The sequence below is a fragment of the Theropithecus gelada genome, chromosome 1 (genome assembly GCF_003255815.1).
Source record: "Theropithecus gelada isolate Dixy chromosome 1, Tgel_1.0, whole genome shotgun sequence".
Classification (NCBI taxonomy): domain Eukaryota; kingdom Metazoa; phylum Chordata; class Mammalia; order Primates; family Cercopithecidae; genus Theropithecus; species Theropithecus gelada.
The window spans coordinates 137,613,163-137,639,923 of NC_037668.1; the positions used below are offsets into that span (position 1 = coordinate 137,613,163).

Below are 26,761 nucleotides of genomic sequence, written 5' to 3' on the forward strand. Positions count from 1 at the left end.
TTTTAGTAGAGACAGGGTTTCTCCATATTGGTCAGGGTGGTCTCGAACTCCCAGCCTCAGGTGATCCTCCCACCTCGGCCCCCCAAAGTGCTGGGAGGACAATGAATTATTAATATCAGACATTTTTGACAACAAGCCTCAATGTTCTAATAAAATGGAGTTCCATATGTAAGATACTTATTCAAACAAAAAGGGAGCTAAGTACTTAAATCCAGGAAGACTGCCCTTTGAATAAAATGAACAGAGATATACTTGTAGGAAATCAGGGAAGGTTGCTTCCATGAACCCTTCCTGAAACATCCATAAGAGACATTTATTCAACGACCAGAATTAAATAGACAATCACTTGTTGCACTAACACTAAATGAGAGTTAAAGGGAAGAGAACATAACTGGCATGTGCTCCAGCGATGAAACTGTAGTTACAAATATCAAACACTGTGAGGAAACGAAGGCCATACCAAAACATTTGAGCTGTTTTCAGTCATCATATTGTTAGTGTTCACATTAATGATGTGTATGAGATTGTTGTGTGTGAATGTGTGACAAAACAAATTAATAATTATGGGTTATCACCTCCTTGAGAAACACATTATGCTCAATGATGAAAATTGAGATTTCCCTCTAAGATCAAGAACATGGCAAGGATGCCCACTCTCACCACTTCTGTTTAATGTGGAAGTCTTTGCCACAGAAACTAGGCAAGAAAAAGAAATAAAATACATCCAAATAGGAATGGAAGAAATGAAATGGTCTCTGTTTTCTGATGACATTTCATTTCTTATATATAGAAAACCCTAAAGACTCCACCCAAAAAACCCCAAGGAAACACTAAAACTGTTAGAACTGATGAAAGTATTCTCAATACAGAATACAAACTACAGATTTTTTTTTTTTAAGTAAAAACTCTGTAGCTCTGGACTTAAATTGGAATTTACATCCCACCTTCAGTAGCAATGATCTTCTGAGCACTCAGATCGTGCTCTTGAAATCCTGTGTTTGACTACAAAAAAACAAGGCTCCTTGGGGGAATGACTGACTCTAGGTCTTAGACAGGAAATAGACCAGATGAGCCTGAACATCTTGTCAAACCATATAAAAGAAAACTAGCAGGTACCATTAGTACTATCATGCCTAGCACTGTTAAAAGGACTCAGGAACCAAGCTGGCAAAGCTCCTGTTGTACGAATACGGGGCAATTTGAGCTTTCATAGGAATCATAATTGCAATGAATTGAAACCCATCAAATATATTTAAATCCATGACCTAAAAATAATATTTAAAAGCTAATTGGCCCGCTTTAGATGGTGAAAAAGAACAATCACATCATCTCAGGAGCTTCTAAAGAAAAGAATAAGACATTGTCTTTTCTATACAAATTTGTCACTAGGCAACCAAATAGTAGATGACAAGATGTCTCTTTACAGAAGTATTTGAGTGACATCTAGCTTCCGGTTTGGCATGTAAACAGGCTGGAAGTTATCACTCCCATCCTTACAACAAGAAAAAAGGTGAACAAACTAAAAATCAACAACTCTTTTTAGATTCATAAGAGAAGTGAGGTCACAGAACAAAGTACCTCCCTGAACACTGGAGAGACAGACAGCTGAACAGAGACAATCACAACTTGCTGGGGAGGAGAGGCCCCAGCAGAGTCAGCACCAGTGGAAATACTTAAAGGGTAATTGATGAACTGCTAGAGACTAAGCAAGGGCTAACCTGAGAGCTTAAAACTCCTCAGGGCCCACTTTTAGGGGTCCTCACACTTTTATGAGTTTTAGTTCTGGAAGCTACACCAGGCTCTCAGGTGAAGAGCAGAAAAGAATCCCCCAGTGTTTGTGGCATAGCAAGGAGAAAAGTAGCCAATTTTAAATATGCCCAGCACTGTCTGTTCTCATTAACCAAAGCCTGCCCTCAAGGGAAACTATGCATCCAGAGCCTAACCAACTTGGGTTCTATCAGTCTGACGTGTGGGAAGGGAAATACTGGAATCCAGGCTGCCCTAGCCTTGAATGTTGGGAAATACCCAACTTCAGCCCATTATTTTCCTATCACACTTAAGGGGGGAAAGTGAAGGTGAGAAAAACACTTGGGTGGTGACCTTCTCACTAAAGACTGAGACCTAACCACAGAACTAAAGAATGCTTCCTCATCCCCACACCTTATCATTACATCTGTGGGGTTCCTATGTAGTATCAGAGGATTACAGCTGAAATAACTACTTGTTTATTTAAGAAGAAGTCTCCAGGGAGACCCAAAGACAACAGAGGAGACAAAAACAAGATCATTAGGGGAAAGTTCGGACTCAAACACCACAGTTTCAGGAGGTGGTAAACACAGCCTAATTGCTAGTCAGATAAACCTCACACCAATGATCAGTTTACCTCAGATCCTCTTACTTAATATATCATGTCTAGCTTTCAACAAAAAGTTACAAGGCATGCTAAAAGGCAAAATAAGCAAAACAAAAACCCCACACAGCCTGAAGAGACCAAGCATCAAAACAAAACTTAGATATGGCAGATATTTTGGAATTATTGGACTGAGAATTTGAAGTATTAGGATTAATACACTAAGGGCTGTAATGGGAAAAGTGGGCCACATAGAAGAAGAGAGGGGCACTGAAAGCAGAGCCATGAAACTCAAAGAATAAAAAGAAATGCTAAAGACAGGAAAGCAACCTGAGTGTCCATCAACAGATGGTTGGATAGAGAAAATGTACATATATATCATGGAATACTACTCACTCATAAAAAGAATGAAATCATGTCTTTTGCAGCTATGTGGATAGAACTGGAGGCCATTATCCTACATGAAACAACTCAGAAACAGTCAATTAGCATATGTTCTCACTTATGTGGGAGCTAAATAATGTGTACACATGGATATAGAGAGCAGATAATAGATACTGGAGACTCAGAGAGGTGGGAGAGTGGGACGGGGATGAGGAAGGAGAAATTACCTAATGGGCATAATGTTCACTATTTGGGTGATGGTTACACTAAAAGCCTGGACTTCAGTACTATGCAATATATCCATGTAACAAAACTGCACTTGCACCCCTAAATCTATGAAAATAAAAATAAAATGTGAAGATGAAAACCAATCAAACAAAAAGAAATGCTAGAAATCAAAACCACTGTAACAGAAATGAAGAATGCTACTGATGTCTCATCACTAGATGAGATACTACCTATGAAATGTGAAATGGTAGTATTTTTTTGAAAGTGGACATAGATTAGTTGTAATTATTGTGAACTCTAGGGCAACTATTTAAAATTGTAAAAGGAAGTCCAGTTGACCCTTGAACAACGTTGGGGTTACTGATACCCCCCATGCAGTAAAAAATCCATATATAGCTTTTGACTCCCCAGAAACTTTTACCGTGGGGGGAATGTTCTTTCTTAAATGTCTCAATTTCTTCTACAAAAATTCGGGGTCTATTTAATAAAACTTCTCTGTCTTTCTCTCTCTCTCTCTTTTTTTTTTTTGAGACTGTGTCTCACTGTGTGGTCCAGCCTGGAGTGAAGTGGCACGATCACATCTCACTGCAGCCTCAACCTCAAGGGTTCAAGCAATCCTCCCACCTCAGCCTCCAGAGTAACTGGGATTACAAGTGTGTACCACCATGCCTGGCTCATTTCTTTAGACAAGGGTCTTGCTATGTTGCCCAGGCTGGCCTTGAACTCCTGAGCTCAAGTGATCCTCCTGCCTTGACCTCCCAAAGTGCTGGGATTACAGGCATAAGTCACAGTGCCCAGCCTAAAACCTCTCTCTCTACTGGGGTTAGTTTTAGCAAATTTATTTTCCTAAAAAGTGCTGCTTGTTTTCATTTAAATTTTCATTTAAATTTATTTATATAGAGTTGTACACTCTCTCGTGTGGTTTCTTACCTTTTCTCTGTTGGTGGATCATTTTCACTTGTCATTTCTCATTTTGTATATTTTTGTTCTCATCTCCTATCTTGAGTAGGTTAGTGATCTCCGCCAACCCCTGTACACTGTTTGATATTTTCCAAGGAGCAGACTTTCGAAATACGAGTTTTTGGTGCTTTTCTGACTTGGGGCTCCTTCATGCTTCATCGTGTTTGTTCCTTCCTGGTGTCTACTTTCAGCTCAGGTTACCGCCCCAACACTTTTTTTTTTTTTTTTTGCAATTGGATGTTTAAATGTCTGCAGCTGTTTTATATGTACAGGTGTAGGCATGTAAGCAGTGACCTTTCCTCGGGCCTGGGCTTTGACCACATCCCACAGATTCAGAGGAGTGTGTCTGTGTCATCGCCCCTCTGTTTCTGGAAAGAGCTGATTCGGTCTGTGCTTCTCCTTTCCTGAGAGCCTCAGGAGGGGTGATAGTCTCTCCTTTCTGTGCGTGGAAGAGGACAACGACTCTGGCAGGGGCAGAAGGAGCCACACAGGTGATCTCAGAGGCTTGCTTTGTAAATATTTAATGATCTTATCAAATCTCAGGTGCACTCTGCCCAAGCTGGGTTCTCCCTGGCCAGCCGCTCTCCCCCTTCCCTTTCTTCTTTGTACACTTGCTCATCACCTCCTGGACTCAGCATCCACCTCTGGGATAGGTGGCCCTTGCCTGCTTCAGAGAGACCAGAACAGGAGATGCTTAGGGCTCTGGAGGCAGCTGGGCTGGGGCAGGGTGTGCAGCCGTGAGAATGCTAGAGTGGGTATCCTGACCTCACAGCACTGACCAGCCAGCCATCATGGCCACAGGGACACTGAGAGTGGCCCCCAGAGCTGGAGAGAGAGCAGGGGCTGGCTGAACAGGAGTGGGTGTGATTTCTATGTTATAACATATCCATTCTGAGAAATAGGAAACACTGGCATACACTCCAGGGTACAGAGGGTTGGTGCAACCTCGGCCCCAGCTCACAATTCCAATCTGCAACCAGCTGCGGTTGAATTCACACACAAGTGGGCCCCCGGAGTCGCCCTAGAAAGGAAGAGGGAGTTATTGTGAACTGGGAGTCGCAGGTCTGCTGCCTCCTGCACCTGTCTCTCGGTGCAAGGGGGTGGCTGTGCAGGCCCTGCTGGAAGGGGCCAGTGTCCCCCTCTCACCCAGCCCCCCTACTGGCTGCAACACAGCCCAGAGCTGCAGGGAGGCCTGCTGCAGGCATGTGGCATTCATACATTGTCATGCATCATCCTGTTCAGCTCAGGGCACGGCTGCAGGGCTCCTGCTAGTCAGTGGGAGGCCAGAGCGGGGTCCCCTGGGGTCCACAGGCACAGGGCACCCGTGACCTCTGTCTCACGGACCAGGAGGGGCACACCTCACACACGGTCTTAACGTTCAGGATGTCCCCAGCACACAGCATGTCGGGCATGATGTAGGACACGTGTCCGTAGAGCAGGCGGCACCAGGGCTCCGGGATCAGCGGGAGCTGCACCTCCTGCAGCTCGTCTGAGGTCTCACCTGTGGGAGGAGAGCTCCCGTGAGGGGGCAGCGCCTGCCTTGGGTGGGGTGGGGGGATCCCTGCCCCACAATGGACACCAAGGGGACAGCCCATGGAGAGGAGCCCCACCACACATAGGGAGGAGCCCTAACAACACATAGGGATGAGTCCCACCATACATAGGGAGGAGTCCTGACCACACATAGGGAGGAGCTCCACTATAGATAGGGAGGAGCCCCATCACACATAGGGAAGAGCCCCACTACACATAGGGAGGAGTTCTGACCACACATAGGGAGGAGTCCCACCACACATAGGGAGGAGCCCTAACCACACATAGGGAGGAGTCCCACCACCTATAGGGAGGAGCCCCACCACACATAGGGAGGAGTCCTGACCACACATAGGGAGGAGCCCCACCACACGTAGGGAGGAGCCCCACCACACATAGGGAGAAGCCCTGACCACACATAGAGAGGAGCCCCACTGCACATGGTGAGGAGTCCCACCACACACAGGGAAGAGCCCTGAACACTCAGAGGGAGGAGCCCCACCAAATGAGGAGGAGCCCTAACCACACATAGGGAGGAGCTCCACCACAAACCGGAAGGAGCACTGACCACACATAGGGAGGAATCCCACCACACAGGTAGGAGTCCTGACCACACATAGGGAGGAGTCTCACCACACGGAGAGAGGAACCCTGACCACTCAGGGGAAGGAGCCCCACCACATGTAGGGAGAAGCTTTGCTCACTCACAGGGAGAAAACCTCACCATTTGTGGAGGGTAGGGGAGGAAGCCTTGACCACAGACAGGGAGTAACTCCAATGACCCATGAATGAAGTCCCAACCACAGATGGGGAGGAGCCCAGGTCTCACTGGGGAGGATCCCCACCACAGACTGAAGGAACACTAACCCTAAGCCTAACCCCTAGCCCTAACCCCAACCCTATGTTTGGTTTCCTGAATATTTATATCAAAAAGAAACAATTATAAAAGTTAAAACAAATAAAAGATGTCAAAAGTAAGAGAGTGTTCCATGAAGAGTCAAATCAGGACAGAACAGTCTAGGGAGTTGAAAGTCACATAGAGGCTTTGTTTGTTTGTTTGTTTTGTTGTTTTGAGACCGGGTCTCACTCTGTCGCCCAGGCTGGAGTGCAGTAGTGCAATCTTGGCTCACTGCAACCTCCACCTCCCAAGTAGCAGAGACTACAGGTGGGCGCCACCATGCCTGGCTAATTTTTATATTTTTAGTAGAGATGGGGTTTTACCATGTTGGCCAGGCTGGTCTTGAACTCCTGACCTCAGGTGATCCACCTGCCTTGGCCTCTTAAAGTGCTGGGATTACAGGCATGAGCCACTGTGCTTGGTCGGTGTTTTGTTTGTTTTTTATTTTTTTTTTTTAGACAGAGTTTCATTCTTATTGCCCAGGCTGGAGTGCAATGCAGTGGTGCTATCTTGGCTCACTGCAACCTCTGCCTCCCAGGTTCAAGTGATTCTCCTGCCTCAGCCTCCCAAGTAGCTGGGATTACAGGCGTGTGCCACCATACCTGGCTAATTTTGTATTTTTGGTAGAGACGGGGTTTCTCCATGTTGGTCAGGGTGGTCTCAAACTCCCGACCTCAGGTGATCTGCCCATCTCAGCCTCCCAAAGTGTTGGGATTACAGGCGTGAGCCACAGCGCCCGGCTGGTTTTTATTTTTTGTTTTTGTGTATGTATGTGTTCAAAGATTTGTTGGGTGTGGGAGAATGGGAGAAGAGGGAAAATGAAAGGGGGAATATGTGTTGTTGTGGAATTGCATATCATGTAATATCATCTAAGCGACCCAAATAAATATGAGGGCTACTTTTCAGTTACGTTTGGTTTCCTGGCCTTGATTGGGGCACTGTAAACCAAGTCTTGTGGCCTGTGGTTCACGTATGCATCCTGGAACCCTGTGCTACATTATGTATGGATGGCTTTTTTACTAATTCAGCCAAGACAAGGCTACACATGTCTCATAGAAAGGGCATGGCTATTCCTAGTGTCCGTCTCAGGGTGTTAGGAAAATATAAAGGCTGGTCCTCATTAGAGAGGGTGAAGTCTACTGCTCCTGTGATCAAGGTTGGAGCTTTCCAATCTGTGGGCTGTTGTTCCTGAAGGCAACAGATTCTCTGCAAAGGCCTGGGAATCCATGGATATACTTATCATGACCTGTCTGTCAAAGATGCATGGTAAGAAGTTCCCTCAGAGGCCGGGCGCGGTGGCTCACGCCTGAAATCTCAGCACTTTGGGAGGCCAAGGAGTTGGATCACCTGAGGCTGGGAGTTTGAGACCACCCTGACCAACATGGAGAAACCCTGTCTCTACTAAAAATACAAAATTATCCAGGTATGGTGGCACATGCCTGTAATCCCAGCTACTTGGGAGGCTGAGGCAGGAAAATCACTAGAACCCGGGAGGCGGAGGTTGTGGTGAGCTGGAGATCGTGCCATTGCACTCCAGCCTGGGCAACAAGAGCGAAACTCTATCTCAAAAAAAAAAAAAAAAAAAAAGAAGTTCCCTCAGAGGAGGAGAGGTGGAAAGCCAGATGGGGCAGGGTCACAGAAGCAGATACGTTGTCAGTGCTCTAGTTTCCCTGTTGGATAGGTGTCCATATTATTATAAGCAAGCAAACACTAAAAGAGCACTGTGCAGGAACCAACGAAGAGTAAATTTTTTTTGATCTGAGAATTAGAATGCATTCTGTGCCCCAAACAAAGAGAGACGGACAGACACCAGACATATAAAATGGCATTCAGTGTCTCAGAAGGGAGAGGGCAGAGCTGAATTTGAGAAAGCTTTCCTGGAATGAGGGTACCTTGAAGCATGGATATGACCTGGGCCTACAGATCATAGGTCAACATGCAGGCACCATTCACCTGCCCTGCTGCTATAGTTGGGATGTTTGTCCCCTCCAAATCCCATGTTAAAATTCAACTCCAAATGTTGGAGGTGGGCCTAAAGGGAGGAATTTGGGTCCTGGGGAGTGCATCCCTCATGAATAGATTGGTGCTGTGGAGGTGAGGGGAGTGAATTCTCATTCTATTAGTTTCCAACAGACAGAGCTGGTTGTTAAAAGGAGCCTGGGAACTCTCCTCCCCTCTGGCCATGTGGTCCCTTCCCCTTCCGCATGAGTGGAAGCAGCCTGAGGCCCTGAAGCAGACGCCAGCACCATGCTTCCTGTACAGCCTACAGAACCCTGTGACAAAAAAACTTCTTTTCTAGAAACTACCCAGCCTCAGGTATTCCTTTACAGCAACACAAATGGACTAAGACACCTGCCTGCTCACATGCCCTGGAGGAGATGAGGAGGATGCAGACATTTGTGAGACAGAGCTGGAGAACGAGGGCTGTTACCGGGAGGTGGGTGGTCCTGGTTTTGGGTGAACTGAATTTGGGCCTTGGGTTAACCCTTTCCTGGTTGTGGTTAAAAATGAAAAACTAGTGAAAAATGTGGTCAAGGATTACTGGATTCAAAGCAGCATTCATGCCAATATAATGTATAGAAGAAAAATACAGAACAAAAGTGTAAGGGGTTAAAGAAGAAAATGGAGTTACGCTATTTAAAGTGTTTGTATGCTGAGTAGTAAAATAGGAGTGCAGGGGAAATGAACTGCACTAGTGGGTCCCCTTCTCCGCCTTTCCCACATGGGTGCCCTCTGCCACATGTCTTGCGGTTCCTCTCATCGAGGTGTGGTGTCGCATTTCACCAATCCTTGGATCTGAATTTTGCCACGGACATGGTTTGGTCAACGGGATTTAAGCAGGGGCTTGGAAAAGTGCTTGTTTCTCCCTCTCTTGAATCTTCACCATTGCCGAGGGGCACAGCCAGGCCAGCCTGCCGGATGGAGACAGTTGCATGGGGCAGAGTCCAGCCCCTCAGCTCAGGCTGTCCCAGGCCAGCCAGCAGCCCAATGGAAGAAGCTCAGCCCAACCAGAAGAACCCACAGGTTACATCACCAACCCACAGCTGCCTGAGCTCAGTAAAAGGCCCATTGCTGGGTGAACCAGGGCTGCTCACTCTTTATAATGCAGCATTCTTGTGGCAATAGATAAATGATACAGAAATGGCATCTAGGAATTAGAGGCTTCTCTAAAATATCAAAAACGTGGCCTTGGTTTTGGAAGCTGGTGGCTAGCAGCACTCACAGTAGGATCTGGAAAAAGGAAGGGAAAACTGATATAGGAGGTTGGGAAGATGGTGGCTTGGGGGATGAAGTGGCACAAACTGTTGCTGACGGAGACATGGAAAGTACAAAATATGTTTAATGAACTTGAGAGACTTCACAAGATGACTTCCAGGCTGAATGACGAAAGCCAAATGGCGATTCTGGCTGAGGAAAAGGCACTACAGAAAAGAGAGGAACTCGAAAGAGAAGACGCCAATTTTCAAACAACCGTAGAGGACACGCAGTGAAGAAGGGGTGAGCAAACTCCATAAGGGACCAAAATGTAGACACTGTAGGCTCTACAGGCCGTCTCAGCTCTGCAGCCACTGCTCCACTCTGCTGTTGTGGAATGGAAACAGCCAGAGACAATATGTAAATAAACAGGCATGTATGTGCTTGAAGAAAAATGTAGGGACACTGAATTTTGAGTTTTAAATAATTTTCATGTTTTATGAAATATTCCTCTTTTGGGTTTTTTTTTCCCCCCCAACCATTTAAATGTGTAGGCTGGGTGCACTGGCTCATCTGTAACCCCAGCACTTTGGGAGACTGAAGCAGGAGGATCACTTGAGCCCAGGAGTTTGAGACCAGCCTGGGCAACATAGCGAGACCCCCGTCTCTACAAAAACAACAAAAATTAGCTGGGTATCGTGGCACATGCCTATAGTCCCAGCTGCTCAGGAGGCTGAAGTGGGAGGATTGCCTGAGCCTGGGAGTTTGAGGCTGCAGTGAGCTATGATCAATGCACTGCACTCTAGCCTGAGACCGTGTCTCAAAATATAAAATAATATTTTTAAAACAAAAGTGTAAAAACCATCCTAAGCTCACAGACAACACAGAACCAAGCAATGGAGTGGATCTGACTCCTCGTCTGTAGTTTACTGACCCCTGTAAGACAGGGGCTGCGGTTTTCTGGGTTGGAAAATTAAACTGAGTCTGTTCTCAAGTCTTTCTAGCTAGCAAAATATTCTGAAAATAAAATAAAGCCTAGAGGCAAAGAGAAAATCAAGCAAGACATGGCTTGGAATAAAGATCTGCTCAGGGTGTGGCTGTTGGCACCTGTGCTAAGGCATTCTGTGCTAAGTCCTGGGAAGAATTAAGAAAGTTCCCGGTAGACATCCTCTGCTGGATGACAGTGACTCTAAGTACCCTCGGGGTGCTGTCCCTCAACAGTCTAACACACCCAAAAAGGCAGCGATGACATTTAGGAAGTGTTACCTCAGAAAGAGTGGTGGCACATCGAGGATGTCAGGAGAAGACATAAGAATCTAAGATCTGTACTTGTAAAACTGTCACCAGTCTGAACTGGTGAACAGGATGTTCACAATGTCAAAAGGCCACTAAGCCAAGAAAATCTGAGAAAGTTGCTCAAATGCAATATATATAAAAGACCTTTTAAAAACTTATTTTTCAGTTACATACCTTTTTTTTCTTTTTTCCCTGAGACAGGGTCCTGCTCAGGTTACATACCTTTTTTTCTTTGAGACAGGGTCTTGCTCTGTTACAGGCTGGAATGCAGTGGTATGATTATGGCTCACTGCAGCCTGGACTCAAGCCATCCTGAGCTCAAACCATCCTCCTGCCTCAGCCTCCCAAGTAGCTGGGACTACAGGTATGCACCTCAATGCCTGCCTAATTATTTTATTTTATTTCCTTTTTTGTAGGGATGGGGTCTCACTATGTTGTCCAGACTGGTCTCAAACTCCTGGCCTCAAGCAATCCTCCTACCTCAGCCTCACAAAGTGCTGGGATTACAGGCTTGGACCACTGCACCTGGCTCAGCTGCATACATTTAAACAGGGATATGTTTTATTAAAGCATTCAGGCAACACTGACTTCCTTAGGGCTGGCAGGAAAAGAAGCATAAAAATGCAAAACGTTGTTGGCTGAACCTGAATGTATCCGCGTTACCTCGCATGGACCAGTTTGTGCTGCCAGAACACTTATTCCTTGGCATTAAAATGGAGCAGTAGAGCTGGGCGTGGTGGCTCATGCCTGTAATCTTTGGGAGGCCAAGGACTTTGGGAGGCCAAGGCAGGTGGATCACTTGAGCCCAGGAGTTCGAGACGTGGGCCTGGGCAACATAGTAAGGCCCTAGCTCAATTTTTTAAAATAAAATAGAATAAAGATTATATTAGAAAAAAGAAATACAGTCATTGCATGTATTTACAATTATCATAGACACACAAATTGGTGAAATACTACAAAGAAATAATTCACATTATAATGGCCAAAACATCCATCTAACTTGCTTAAAGCAAACAAAACTTAAACCTGAGTATGTAAGTCCTGTAGCTTAAGACATCCTGACATTATGACAAATAGACAGAATGAACATTTTTCAAAGCCTGCTTAAGGAGTAGCCAAGGAGACGAATGCAAAAGCAAGGATGTCTCAGGGAACAGGACCAAGAGCCATGGAAAACAATGGATCATTCGAAACCTTAGCAGGCATTTTGTAGAAATGAGGGGGCTGACTCCAAACACAAGTGGAAATGCAAAGGCTCCAGAGTGCCCGTGCTGGCTCTGACTACTAGACTGCAATGCTCATCTGCAGCGGTGGTGCTCAGGAGAGGGCCGTGGACAGCACTGAAAGCCCACTGAGGGTCACGCACGGAGTCACAGCAGACATGACACTGCCACCAGCTGGCTCAAACTTGGCCTTTTCCTCACACCATATGCAAAAATTAATTTCAGATGGATCTTATGCCTAAATATAAAAATTAAATTCAAAACGCTTCTAGAATAAATGTTGAAAATTGTCTTTGTAAACTTACAATAGGCAAATCTTTATAAACAGAATATAAAAGACCCCCCCATGTGTGAAACCAAAATATTAATATAAAAATAAATTGGACTTCATCAAAATTAAAAACTTTTTCCCACCAGAAGACACTGCTAAGAAAATTAAAAGCTGGCCAGGTGCAATGGCTCATGACTGTCATCCCAACACTTTGGGAGGCTGAGGTGGGAGGAACGTTTGAAGCCAGAAGTTTGAAACCAGCCTGGGGAACAGAGCAAGACCCCATCTCTAAAAAAGAAAAATAAAACAAAAAAAGAAAATGACAAACCAAGTCACAGTCTGGTAGAAAATATTTGCAATACACATCGAAATACATGTATCCAGAGTATATAAAGAACTCCTCAAGAAGCGGTCATGAGACATGAATAGCATAACTGAAATGAAAAAGATGGCACTACCAAGTATCGGCAAAGAGGTGCAGCAACTAGCACTCTCCTACATTGCTCACAGGATTGAAAAATGGCATGACCACTTTAGAAACATGTTTGGCAGTTTCTAATAAAGTTGAATTTATCCCTACACCACAGCCAACAGATTCTACCAAGCATAGACCCAAGATAAATAAGTACGTATATTCCCCAAAAGACTTGCACAGTAATATCTGTTGCAGACTTATTCACATGACCTAAACACTGATGGCAGCCCAGACGTCTATTAGTAGGACTATGGAGAGAAGAAACTTTGCTGCATGCAAACACTGAAAGAAGACACAACAGAAAAAGAAAGATGAGCTGCTGATGTGGAAACAACATGAATGAATCTCAAAAACAGTAGTCATCGAAAAAAGCTGGGCACAGAGGGAATCCATGCTGTGTGATTTCATTAACGAAGTTTAAGAACAGGAAAAACTATTAAATGATGACAAAATTCAGAATATGGTTACCTTGGCAAGGGGGATTTGTCACCTGGGGAGACTGGAAGTTTTCTCTAGTGAGGAAATGTCCTTTATCTTAGAGGGTGGTAATGGTGATGCAACAGGACTATTCGTGTGTAAAAAGTATCCAGGCATGGTGGCGCACACCTGTAGTCCCAGCTCCTCTGAAGGCTGAGGCAGGAGGATCATTTGAGCCCAAGAGTTAGAGGCGGCAGTGAGCTATGACTGTGCCACTGCACTCCAGCCTGGATGACAGAGCAAGACCCTGCCACTAAAAGAATAAAATAAGATTAAATAAATATATAAATAAAATGTTTGTCTACACTGAAATATTTATAGATGAAATATAGTGTCTGGAATTTGCTTTAAAAAGTCATTGTAACCTCCAATGTTACAGGAAATAAAATTTTAAAAAATGAAAAAAGAATATGTTAAAATAATTGAGCTATAAACTTAATATTTGCGGATTTTACAGTTTGTAAACGATGTCTCAAATAAAAATGTAGAGTATAAAATAAAGGCATTCTCACATGAAAGATGAGAGTTTCCAATGAAAATTCTGTTATTGAAGCTTTTATTAAAAACTTTTTTGGCTTGATCTGGTGGCTCACACCTGTAACCCCAGCACTTTGAAAAGCGGGAGGATCCCTTGAGGCCAGCCTGGGCAGTAAAACGAGACCCTCATCTCTAATAAAGAAAATTACCTGGTGTGGTGGTGCGTGCCTGTGGTCCCAGCTACTCAGGAGTCTGAGGAAGAAGGATCGCTGGAGCCCAGGAGGTTGAGGCTGCAATAAGCTGTGTTCATATTACTGCACTCCAGTCTAGGCAACAGAGCAAGACCTTGTCTCGAAAAAAAAAAAAAAAAAAAAAAAAGGTAAAAAACAAACCCCTCTTTTATAACCAGAGTCTTGCTATGTTTCCCAGGCTTGTCTCAAACTCCTGGCCTTAAGCTGTCCTCCTGCCACGGACTCCCAAAGTGCTGGGATTGGGATTGCAGGCATGAGCCACCACACCTGGACAGCACTTTTTAAAAATCAAGGCAAAATTTGCATTACATAAAATTAAGCATTTTAAAGCAGACAATTCAGTGGCATTTAGTACATTCACAATGCCATATAACCATTACCACCATCTAATTCCAAAACATTTTCATCAAGCCAAAAGTCATCCCTAGACCCTGTCCTTGGTAGCCACCAATCTGTATTCCATCTGTATGATTTGCCTGTTCCGGATATTTCTTATACATTGAATCGCACAATATAGGACTTTTAGCGTCTGGCTTTTTCACTTAGCATTGTGTTTGTGAGGCTTGACAGTGTTGTAGCATGTATTCCCATTTTATGCTTGAAACAATTTTCCATCCTATGTCTATACCCCAGTTTCATTTTTCCACTGTGGGACATGTGAGCTGTTTCCACCTTTTGGCTACTGTGAATAGTGCTACTATGAACACACATGTACATGTACTTGTTTGAACACTAGCTTTCAGTCCTTTGAGTACATACCTAGGAGTGGAGTTGTTATGCATGGTAATTGGGCCATAGGGCAATTCTATGTTTAACATTTTCTTTTTTTTTAGAGTTGGGGTCTTGCTATGCTGCCCAGGCTGATCTCAAACTCCTGGGTTCAAGCAATCCTCCTGCCTTGGCCTCCCAAAGTGCTGGGATTAAAGATGAGCAGTACACTTGGCCTGTTTAACTTTTTAAGGAACTTCTAAATTGTTTCTGCAGGGAGTATGTCATTTTTAATTCCCACCAGCAATGAACAAGGGCTCTGCTTTCTCCACACCCTTGCCAGAACCTATTTTCCATTTGTTTGATTACAGCCATTTTAGCAAGTGATGAATGGATGCTGGGGTTCTGACTTGTGTTTCCTAATGACTAATGATGTGGAGCATCCTTGCATGTGCTTGTGGACCATTTACATATTATCTTTGGAGAAATGTCAGTTCAAGTCTTCTGCCCATTTTTAAATTGGGTTGCTTGTCTTTTTGTTGAGTTATAGGAGTTCTTTATATATTCTGGATACTAGGCTTTTATCAATTCATAATTTGAAAATATTTTCTTCCATTCTTATCACTTTCTTGGTATTGTCTTTGACATACAAAAGTTTTTAATTTCAATGAAGCCCAATTTATCAATTTTTTTTTTTTAGACAATTTAGATCTGCCACCTAGGTTGGAGTGCAGTGGTGCAATCTTGGCTTACTGTAGCCTTGACCTACTGAGCTCAGGTAATCCTCCCACCATAGCCTCTGGATAGCTGGCACTACAGGCACTCGCCACCACACCCAGCTAATTTTTTTTTTTTTTTTTTTTTTTTTTCTGAGATGGAGTTTCGCTCTGTCGCCCACGCTGGAGTGCAGTGGTGCGATCTCGGCTCACTGCAAACTTCGCTTCCCGGGTTCACGCCATTCTCCGTTCTCAGCCTCCTGAGTGGCTGGGACTACAGGCGCCCACCACCACGCCTGGCTACTTTTTTTAATTTTTAGTAGAGACAGGGTTTCACCGTGTTAGCCAGGATGGTCTCGATCTCCTGATCTCGTGATCCGCCCACCTCGGCTTCCCAAAGTGCTGGGATTACAGGCTTGAGCCACTGCGCCCGACCCTTTTTTTTTTTTTTTTTTTTTGAGACAAAGTCTTGCTCTGTTGCCCAGGCTGGAGTGCAGTGGTGCAACTTCGGCTCACTGCAACCTCTGCCTCCCGGGTTCAAACGATTCTCAGCCACCTGAGTACCTGGGATTACAGGTGCACACCACCACGCCTGGCTAATTTTTGTATTTCTTGTAGAGACTGAGTTTCACCATGTTGCCCTGGCTGGTCTCGAACTCCTGGACTCAACTAATCCACCCACCTTGGCCTCCCAAACTGTTGGGATTATACACATAAGCCACTACACCTGGCCAATTTATTTTGATGCTCATGTTTTTGTTGTCTCTAAGAAACTATTGCCAAGTCTAAGGTCGTGATTTCTTGACCTATGTTTCTGTATTTGTTTCCTAGGGCTGCTGTCACGAAGTACCCCAAACTGGGCAGTTTCAAATGACAAAAAGTTTTTGTCTCACAGCTCTGCAGACCAGAAGTCTGATGTTAAGGTGTCAGAAGGGCCAGGCTCCCTATCAGGGGTCTCAGGGAAGATCCCTCTTTTCCTCTTCCTAGCTTCTAGGATTTTGCCAGAAATCCTTGGCATTCCATGGCTGGCAGGTGCATGGCTCCAGTCCCTGCCTCTGTCATCACATGCATGCTCCATGCCTGTGTCCCTTCTCCTTTTCCTATATGTACATCAGTCATATTGGATAAGGCCCCACCCTAACATCCTCATCTTAACTTGATTACATCTGCAAATAGCCTATTTCTAAAATATTCCATTTATGACTACTGGGGGTGTTAACTTCAATATGTCTTTTGGGGGACATAATTCAACCAATGACAGTTTTATTCTAAAATTTTCTACTTTGAGTTGATATACTTAGTCTTCAATAACTTCTGTGGTAAATTTTGTATATGGTATGAAGTAAGGGTCCAACTTCATTCTTTTGTATGTGAATGTCTAGTACAACTTGTTGAACAGATGGTTCCTTCTCCATGGAATGGACTTGGCACCTTCATTGAAAATGAATGGGCCAGTTATTCTGGACTCTCAATTCTATTCCATTGGTCTCTATATCTTTCCTTATGCCATAACCCATGATTTTGACTCTTGCAGCTTCATGGTATATTTTGAAATCAGGAAGTATGAGTCGTCCAACGTTGCTTTTTTTTTTTTTTCCCTAGGATGGAGTCTCGCTCTTGTTGCCCAGGCTAGAGTGCAGTGGCACGATCTTGGCTTACTGCAACCTCTGCCTCCTTGGTTCAAGTGATTCTCCTGCCTCAACCTCCCAAGTAGCTGGGATTACAGGCGCCCACGACCACACCCGGCTAATTTTGTATTTTTAGTAGAGATGAGTTTCAGCATGTTGGCCAGGCTGGTTTCGAACTCCTGACCTCAGGTGATCTGCCCATCTCGGCCTCCCAAAGTGCTGGCATTACAGGCGTGAGCTACTGCACTCAGCCAGGTTGTTCTTTTTTAAGATTGTTTTAGCTATTTGTGGCCTCTTCTAATTACATATAAATTTGAAGACTGACTTTCTTATTTCTGCAAAAAGGGGCATTGGTATCTTGATAAGGACTGTGTTTGTAGATCACTTTGGGTAATACAGTCATCTTAACAATATTAAGTCTCCCAATCCATGAACATCAGCTGTCTTTGCATTTATTTATGTTTTCAAAAATTTCTTTCTGCAACGTTCTGTAGTTTTCAATGTCATTTTGTAGTTTTCATTTTCTTAGATACATTTTTATCATAGGTATGTTTTGGTTTGGGTGCCACTGCAGATGGGAAATTTTCTTATTTTCCTTTTTGAATTGTTCATTGAGGTTGTGTAGAAGCACGACTTATTTTTGTGTGTGTTGATTTTGCACCGTGCCACTTGGCTGGATTTTAAAAATTATCTGTAGTTTTATTTTGTTGTTACTGAGTGTTTGTTTTTAGGATTCATTGGGATTTTCATTGGGATTATATATAGGAGCATGTCATCTGCAAACAGAGATAGTTTTACTTCTGCATTTCCAATTTGGATTTCTTTTATTTATTTTTCTCACCTAATTTGTCTGTCTAGAGCTTCTGGTATAATGTGGAATACCAGTGGTGAAAGCAGGCATCTTAATTTTGTTCCTGATCTTGGAGGGAAAGCTTTCGGTCTTTAACCATTGTTATATTTCACCAGAATTAAATCAGTATTAATCTGACTAGATTGTGATAAACAAAGCAAGCCCTACAACCACTGTTTAGAAAACATCTTTTGAAATATAGTCTAAAAAATCAAGGGAAGAATGAAAATGGCATACCAAAAGTCACTTTGTTAACATAAAAGAAGACATGGAAAAATGAATAGAAGAAAGAGATTATATAGATACATAGAAAACATTTAGCAAAATGGCAAATTTAAATCCACAAAATCAATAATTACATTATATGTGAAGAAGGACTAAATACTTCAACCAAAAGGCAGAGATTTCCAGGCTAGATAAAAAAGGAAGACCCAACTGTATGCTTTCTACCAAAAGATACACTTTGGATTCAGAGGCATATATAGATTGAAAGTGAAAAGATAAAAAAAGATATCCATGCAAATAGTAATTGTAAGAGAGCCTAAGTGGCTAGATCAATATCAGACAAAACAAGCTTTAAAACAAATGTAACTAGGGACAAAGAAAGACAGTTGATTAAATGATAACAGAATCAACACACCAAGGAGACATAATTATAAATATATATGCACCCAATCAATCAGAGCCTGAAAATATATGAAGCGAAACCTGACATAATTGAAAGGAGAAATAAACAATTCAGCAGTCATAGAGATTTTAGTACTCTACCCTAAATAACTGCTTTTTTTTTTTTTTTTAAACGGAGTCTTGCTCTGTCACTCTGGCTGGAGTGCAGTGGTGTAATCTCGGCTCACTGCAACCTCCGCCTCTTGGCTTCAAGTGATTCTCCTGTCTCAGCCTCCCAAGTAGCTGGGACTACAGGTGCATGCCACCACACCCAGCTAATTTTTTATATTTTTAGTAGAGATGGGGTTTCACCATGTTAGCCAGAATGGTCTCGATCTCCTGACCTGGTGGAGTGCTGGGATTACAGGTGTGAGCCACTGTGCCCGGCCCAATAACTGCTTTTAAAAGACAGAACACCAATAAGGATATGGCAGACTTAAAAATGTTATCAGCCAACTGGACCTGTGACTTATAAAAATTTCCACACCAATGACAGCAAGACACATATTCTTTCCAAACACACACAGATCATTTACCAGGACAGACCATACTCTAAGCCATAGTACATATCTCCATAAGTTCAAAAAGTATAAAATTATAGCAAGTATTTTTTCTAAGCACAAGGGCATTAAAGTTAAAATTAAAATAGAAATTTTATTTGGAATTCACCAAATACTTATAATTAAGAAACTTTGAAGAAAAAATTATGAGGGAAATTAGATAATATCCTCAACTAAATGAAAACAAAAACATGGTATACCAAAATTTGTGGGAAGCATTTAAAACAGTGCATAGAGGGAAATTTATAACTTTAAATGCTTATATTAGAAGAAGAAGAAAGGTCACAAACCACTCTAAGCTTCCACCTTATGAAAGTAGAAAAAGAACAATTAAATTCAAAACAATCAGAAGAAAGAAAATAAGAAAGATGAGAGTGGAAATCAATGAAATAGAAAACAGAAAAGTAATACAGAAAATCAGTGACCAAAAATCAGTTCTTCAAGAAGACAACCAGAATTGATAAACCTTTAGTTATAATGACCAAGATAAAAATAGAAAAGATGCCAATTACCAAAATCAGGAAAGATGAAATATTACTACTATCCTTTTAGAAATTAAAATAAATGATGAGACCATTATGAACAACTGTGTGCTATCAAATGAGACACCTTAAGGCCAGGCGTGGTGGCTCATGCCTGTAATCTCAGCACTTTGGGAGGCTGAGGTGGGCAGATCACCTGAGGTCAGGAGTTCGAGACCAGCCTGGCCAACACGGTGAAACCCTGTCCCTACTTAAAAAAAAAAAAAAAATTAGCAGAGCTTGGTGGTGGGTGCCTGTAATCCCAGCTACTCAGGCAGGAGAATCGCTTGAACCCGGGAGGCGGAAGTTGCAGTTAGCTGAGATCACACTATTGCACTTGCCTGGGTGACAAGAGCAAAACTCTATCTCAAAAAAAAAAGTAGACACCTTAAACTAATTCAAGAAGAAATGGGAATCTGAATGCACCTGTATAAGAAAATGTAAAAGCAATAGGACAATAATAAATACATAAAGTAAATAACAAATTAAATAAAATATCTTTCTGTAAAGAAAAGCCCAGGCCCAGGTGGCTTTGCTCATGAATTCTATCAAATCTTTAAGAAGGAAACAATACCAATACTATAAACACGAATATTATTCTGATACCAAAACTAGACAAAAACATCACAAGAAAAATTCAGCCAATATGTCTCATAAATATAGTTGTAAAAATCTTTAACAAAGTATTAACAAATTGATTCCAGCAATCTAGAAAGAATATTATACACAATGACCAAGAGGGATTAATCATAGGAATGCAAGGTGGGTTTAATATCCAAAATTGAATATAATATATCAATAACATAAAAATCAGGAGCCACAGGAACATATCGATAGATATAGAAAAAGCATTTCTTACTCCTATTCATAAGAAAGATACTCAACAAACTAGGAACAAAAGAAGTCCTCCTCAATCTGTTAAAAGATATCTACAAAAAACCCCACAGCTCACATCATTCTTGATGCTGAAAGACTAAACATTTCCCTCACTAAGATGAAGAACAAGGCAAGGATATCCACTATTCCCAGTTGTATTGAACATTAGATTAGAGGTTGTAGCCAGTGTAATGAGGCAAGAGACAGAAATGCTACCTACACTGGAAAGTAAGAAGCTGTCTTTGCTCACAAACAACATAATATATGAAAAAACTCATAGTGAATTACAAAAAATGATAAGAGGGATATCACCACTGACCCCACAGAAATACAAACCACCATCAGAGAATACTATAAACACTTCTATGCACATAAGCTAAAAAAATCTAGAAAAGAAACTAGAAAACTAGAAAATAAATTCCTGGACACATACATGCTCCCAAGACTGAACCAAGAAGAAACTGAAACCCTGAACAGACCAATAACAAGTTCTGAAATTGAAGCAGTAATAAATAGCCTACCGACCATGAAAACCCCAGAACCTGATGGATTTGCAGTTGAATTCTACCAGAGGTACAAAGAAGAGCCGGTTCCATTTCTACTGAAACCATTACAAAAAAATTGAAAAGGAGGAACTTCTCCCTAATTTGTTCTATGAGGCCAGCATCATCCTGATACCAAAACCTGGCAGAGATACTACAACGACCACAACAAAACTTCAGGTCAATATACTTGATGAATATCAATGCAGAAATCCTCAACAATATACTGGCAAACCGAATCCAGCAGCACATCAAAAAGCTTATCCATCACAACCAGGTTGGCTTCATCCCTGGGATGCAAGGGTGATTTGACATACGCAAGTCAATAAACGTAATCCGTCACATAAACAGAACCAATGACACAAACCACGTGATTATCTCAATAAATGCACAAAAGGCCTTTGATAAAATTAAACATCCTTTCATGTTAAAAACTCTAAACTAGGTGTTGAAGGAACAGACCTCAAAATAATAAGAGCCATATATGACAAACTCACAGCCAATATTATACTGAATAGGCAAAAGCTGGAGGCAGTCATTGCCCTTGAAAACCGGTACAAGAGAATGCCCTCTTTCACCACCCTTTTTTTTTTTTTTTTTTTTTCTTTCTGAGACAGAGTTTCACTCTGTCACTCAGGCGCTATCTCGGCTCACTGCAACCTCCGCCTCCCGGATTCAAGTGATTCCCTTGCCTTAGCATGCCGAGTAGCTGGGACTACAGATGTGTGCCATCACGCGCAGCTACTTTTTTGCATTTTCAGTAGAGATGGGGTTTCGCCATGTTGGCCAGGCTGGTCTCAAACTTCTGACCTCAGGTGATCCACCCGCCTCGACCTCCCAAAGTGTTGGGATTACAGGCGTGAGCAACCGTACCCAGCCTTACCACTTCTATTAAACATAATATTGGACGTTCTGTCCAGGGCAATTAGGCAAGAGAAGGAAATCAATGGTGTTCAAATAGGAAGAGAGGAAGTCAAATTATCTTTGCAGATGACATGATCCTATATCTAGAAAACCCCATTGTCTCAGCCCGAAAGCTTCTTAAGCTGGTAAGCAACTTCAGCAAAGTCTCAGGATACAAAATCAATATGCAAAACTTGCTAGCATTCCTATACACTGACAACAGGCAAGCAGAGAGCCAAATCATGAATGAATTCCCATTCATAATTGTTACAAAAAGAATAAAATACCTAGGAATACAGCTAACAAGGGAAGTGAAGGACCTCTTCAGAAGGAACTACAAACTGCTGCTCAAAGAAATCAGAGGGGACACAAACGAGCGGAGAAACATTCCATGCTCATAGACAGGAAGACTCAATATTGTGAAAATGATCATATTGCCCAAAGTAATTTATAGATTCAATACTATTCCCATTAAACTACCATTGACATTCTTCACATAATTAGAAGAAAACTATTTTAAAATTCATATGGCACAAAAAATAAAGCCTGAATAGCCAAGACAATCCTAAGCAAGAGGAACAAAGTTGGAGGCACCATGCTACCCACTTTCAAACATACTATAAGGCTACAGTAACCAAAACAGCATGGTGCTGGAACAAGAACAAACACATAGACCAATGGAACAGGATAGAAAACTCAGAAATAAGACTGTACACCTACAATCATCTGATCTTCAACAAACCTGACCAAAACAAGCAATGGGGAAAGGATTCCCTATTTAATAAATGGTGCTGGGAGAATTGGCTAGCCATATTCTGAAAGTTGAAACTAGACCCCTTCCTTACACCACATACAAAAATGAACTCAAGATGGATTAAAGTCTTAAATGTAAAACCCACAGCTATAAAAAAAACCTAGAGGTCAGACGCAGTGGCTTACGCCTCTAATCACAGCACTTTGGGAGGCTGAGGTGGGCGGATCATGAGGTCAGGAGATCGAGACCATTCCAGCCAACATGGTGAAACCCCGTCTCTACTAAAAATACAAAAATTAGCTGGGTGTGGTGGCATGTGTCTGTAATCCCAGCTACTCCAGAGGCTGAGGCAGGACAATTGCTTGAACCAGGGAGTTGGAGGTTGCAGTGAGCTGAGATCACTCTACGGCACTCCAGCCTGGTGACAGACCAAGACTCCACATCAAAAAAACAAAAAAACTTAAAAACCTAGAAGAAAATCGAGGCAATACCATTCAGGACATAAGCACAGGCAAAGATTTCATGAGAAAAATGCCAAAAGCAATTGCAACAAAAGCAAAAATTGACAAATGGGATTTAATTAAACTAAAGAGCTTCTGCACAGCAAAATAAACTATCATCAGAGTGAACAGACAACCTACAGAATGGGAGAAAATTTTTGCAATCTATCCATCTGACAAAGTCTAATATCCAGAGTCTACAAGGAACTTAAGCAAATTTACAAGAAAAAAAAAACCATTAAAAAGTAGCAAAGGACATAAACAGACACTTCTCAAAAGAAGACACACATGCAGCCAAGAAACATGAAAAAAAGCTCAACATCACTGATCATTAGAGAAATGTAAGTCAAAACTACAATGAGATACCATCTCATGCCAGTCAGAATGGCTATTACTAAAAGTCAAGAAACAACAGATGCTGGTGAGGTTGTAGGAACAAAGGAACAATTTTTACACTGTTGCTGGGACTGTAAATTAGTTCAACCATTGCGGAAGACAGTGTGGCGATTCCTCAAAAACCTAGAGGCAGAAATACCATCTGACCCAGCAATCCCATTACTGGGTATATTCCCAAAGTAATACAAATCATCCTATTATAAAGATATATGCATGCAAATGTCCATTGCAGCACTATTCACAATAGCAAAGACATGGAATCAACCTAAATACCCATCAATGATAGACTGAATTTAAAAATGTGGTACGTGTATACCATGGAATACTATGCAGCCATGGAAAAAAGATGAGATCATGTCCTTTGCAGGGACATGGATGGAGTTGGAAGCCATTATCCTCAGCAAACTAATGCAGGAACAGAAAAGCAAACATCACATGTTCTCACTCGTAAGTGGGAGCTGAATTATGAGAACACATGGACACAGGGAGTGGGGAAACAACACACACTGGGGCCTGTTTGGGGGAATGGAGGGAGGGAGAGCATTAGGAAGAATAGCTAATGGATGCTGGGCTTAATACCTAGGTGATGGGATAATTTGTGCAGCAAACCACCATGGCACATATTTACCTACATAACAAACCTGCACCTCTTGCATATGTACCCCTGAACTTAAAAGTTGAAGAAAAAAAAAAAGAAAATTAGTACAACCTCTATTGAAAACTTTTATAGAGATCTCTCAAAGAACTAAAAGTAGAGCTACCATTCAATCCAGCAGTCCCACCACTGGGTATTTATCCAAAAGAAAATAAGTCACTATACAAAAAAATACCTGCACTCATATGTTTATTGCAGCACTATTTGAAATAGCAAAAATATGGCTATTAGTCTGTTTTGCATAGCTATAAAGGATAACCGAGGCTGGAGAAATTATAAGGAAAAGAGGTTTATTTGTTCTGCAGACTGTGCAAGAAGTATAGTGCCAGCATCTGCCTCTGGTGAGGACCTCAGGAAGCTTACAATCAGGGCAGAAGGTGAAAGGGAAGCAGGCATGTCATATGATGCAAGAGGAAGCAAGAGAGATGGTAGGCTCTTAAACATTAGTCCAGCTTTTGCACAAACCAAATGGAGCAAGAATTCACTCATTACTGCAAAGATGGCACCAAGCCATTCATGAGGGATCCACCCCTATAATCCAAATACCTCCTACTGGCCCCACCTCAAACACTGGTGAGCACATTTTAACATGAGATTTGGAGGAAACAAACATCCAAACTATGTCAATATAGAACCAACCTTCGAGCCCACCCAGGGACAGCATGAACAAAAAAGAAAAAAAAATAGAACCAAACTAAGTGCCCATCAACAAATGATTGGATAAAGAAAATGTGGTGTGTTTGTGTATATATATTATTTTATATTATATGTATAAATAAATAACATATATCATACACACACACCATGGAATACTAATCAACCATAAAAAGGAATAAAATCATGTCTTTTGCAGTAACGTGGTGGGAACTGGAGGCCATTATCTTAAGTGAAATAATTCAGAAAGTCAAATAATGCTTCTTCTCACTTATGAGTGGGAGCTAAATAAAGTTCACAACACAGAGAGTGGAATGATATGCATTGGAGACTCAGCAACGTAGGAGGAAGGGAAGGTGATGAGGGATGAGAAATTATCTATTGGGTAAAATGTTCACTATTTGGGTGATGGTTACTCTAAAAGCCCAGACTTCACCCCTATGCAATATATTCATGTAACAAACCTGAACTTGTACCTCCTAAATCTATAAAAATAAAAAATATATAATTTAAAAAGTAAATAAATAGGAAAAGATTTTTAGAAAAAGCACCCCTGTACTTGCGGGAATTTAGAAGGCCATGAACATGCCGAGGGTAGACACATGCTCATAAGTAAACCTGAGAAGACCAAAACTTTCATCTCAGGCTGATTCCTAGGCTTGGTGCATGCATGGCTAAGTATTGAAAAAGTGTCTTGGCACAGAGTCAGTCTGCAAAGATCATAAGAAGAGTTTTTTGGTTTTGTTGGTTTTTAGTTCCTGGCATTCAAGAAAATACTGTCAAAACAGTAGCTAACAGAAGCTAGGGAATAGAGACTTCAGTGACCACATATGAGAAAGAATACAGTCTTTGAAAAATAGTTTGGGAAAATCATTAAACAGACTACTATAGCTTTCAACAACCAAAAAAAACACAGAAAACCCTGGGGTTGGAGATCATCTTATTTTCAGAGTTAATACATTATTATTATCAATACTCAGCCACAGATAACATTCATTATAAGTATAAAACTCAATACTCCTGTTTTCAATAATAGTAATAATAACAACAAAAATCAGAAAAAAACTATGGCCCACTCAAGAAAACAAAATAAATGGACAGAAACTGTCCCTAAAGAAGTCTAGACAAAGACTTTAAACAAGGGTATTAAATATGCTCAAAGAGCTAAGGGAAAACATAAAGAATTAAAGAAAATCAGGAAAATGATATATGAACAAAATGATACTATTAGTAAGCAGAAATTATCAAAGGAACCAAACAGAATATTTGGCATTAAAATGCCAAATAATTGAAATGAAAACTTCACTAGAGGGGCAAAGCAGACAATTTGAGCAAGCACAAGAGAGCATAGGTGAACTTGAAGATAGAACAATTCAAATTATAAAATCTAAGGATTAGAAAGGAAAAAAGAAGAAGGAAAGTAAAGAGAGCCTAAGAGACTCCTGGGACACCACCAAATGAACCAGGTATGTGTTATGGTATTTTCAGAAGGAGAAGAGAGACAGAATGAGGTTGAAAGAATATTTGAAGAAATAATAGTTCAAAATTGTGCAATCTGCTGAAATATTTAAATCTACAAATTCAGGTCGAACAAACTCCAAGTATTATAAACTCAAATAACCCCCAACAAGACACTTTATAATCAAACTGTCAAAACTAAAGGCAATGAGACAATCTTGAAATGAGCAAGAGAGAAGTGTCTAGTCATGTACAAGGATCCTCAATCAGATTAATAGCCAATTTCTCATAAAAAACTAAGGAGATCAGAAGACAGTGTTATGATGTACTTAAAGTGCTAAAAGGAAAAAAACATA

The 26,761-nt window shown here is 41.8% G+C and overlaps 1 protein-coding gene across 1 annotated transcript in view; it reads right to left on the minus strand.

The window, feature by feature from the left end:
- Window positions 1-4,427: 4,427 nt before the first annotated feature.
- PRSS38 (serine protease 38) overlaps window positions 4,428-26,761 on the minus strand; it is a 28,120-nt gene continuing 5,786 nt past the window's right edge. The window contains exons 4-5 of the mRNA XM_025365700.1: window positions 5,281-5,423; window positions 4,428-4,943 (exon numbers count right to left, since the gene is read on the minus strand). Of these exons, the coding sequence (XP_025221485.1) occupies window positions 4,689-4,943; window positions 5,281-5,423 (398 nt within the window). The 3' untranslated portion in view covers window positions 4,428-4,688. The remainder of the gene's footprint in view (window positions 4,944-5,280; window positions 5,424-26,761) is intronic.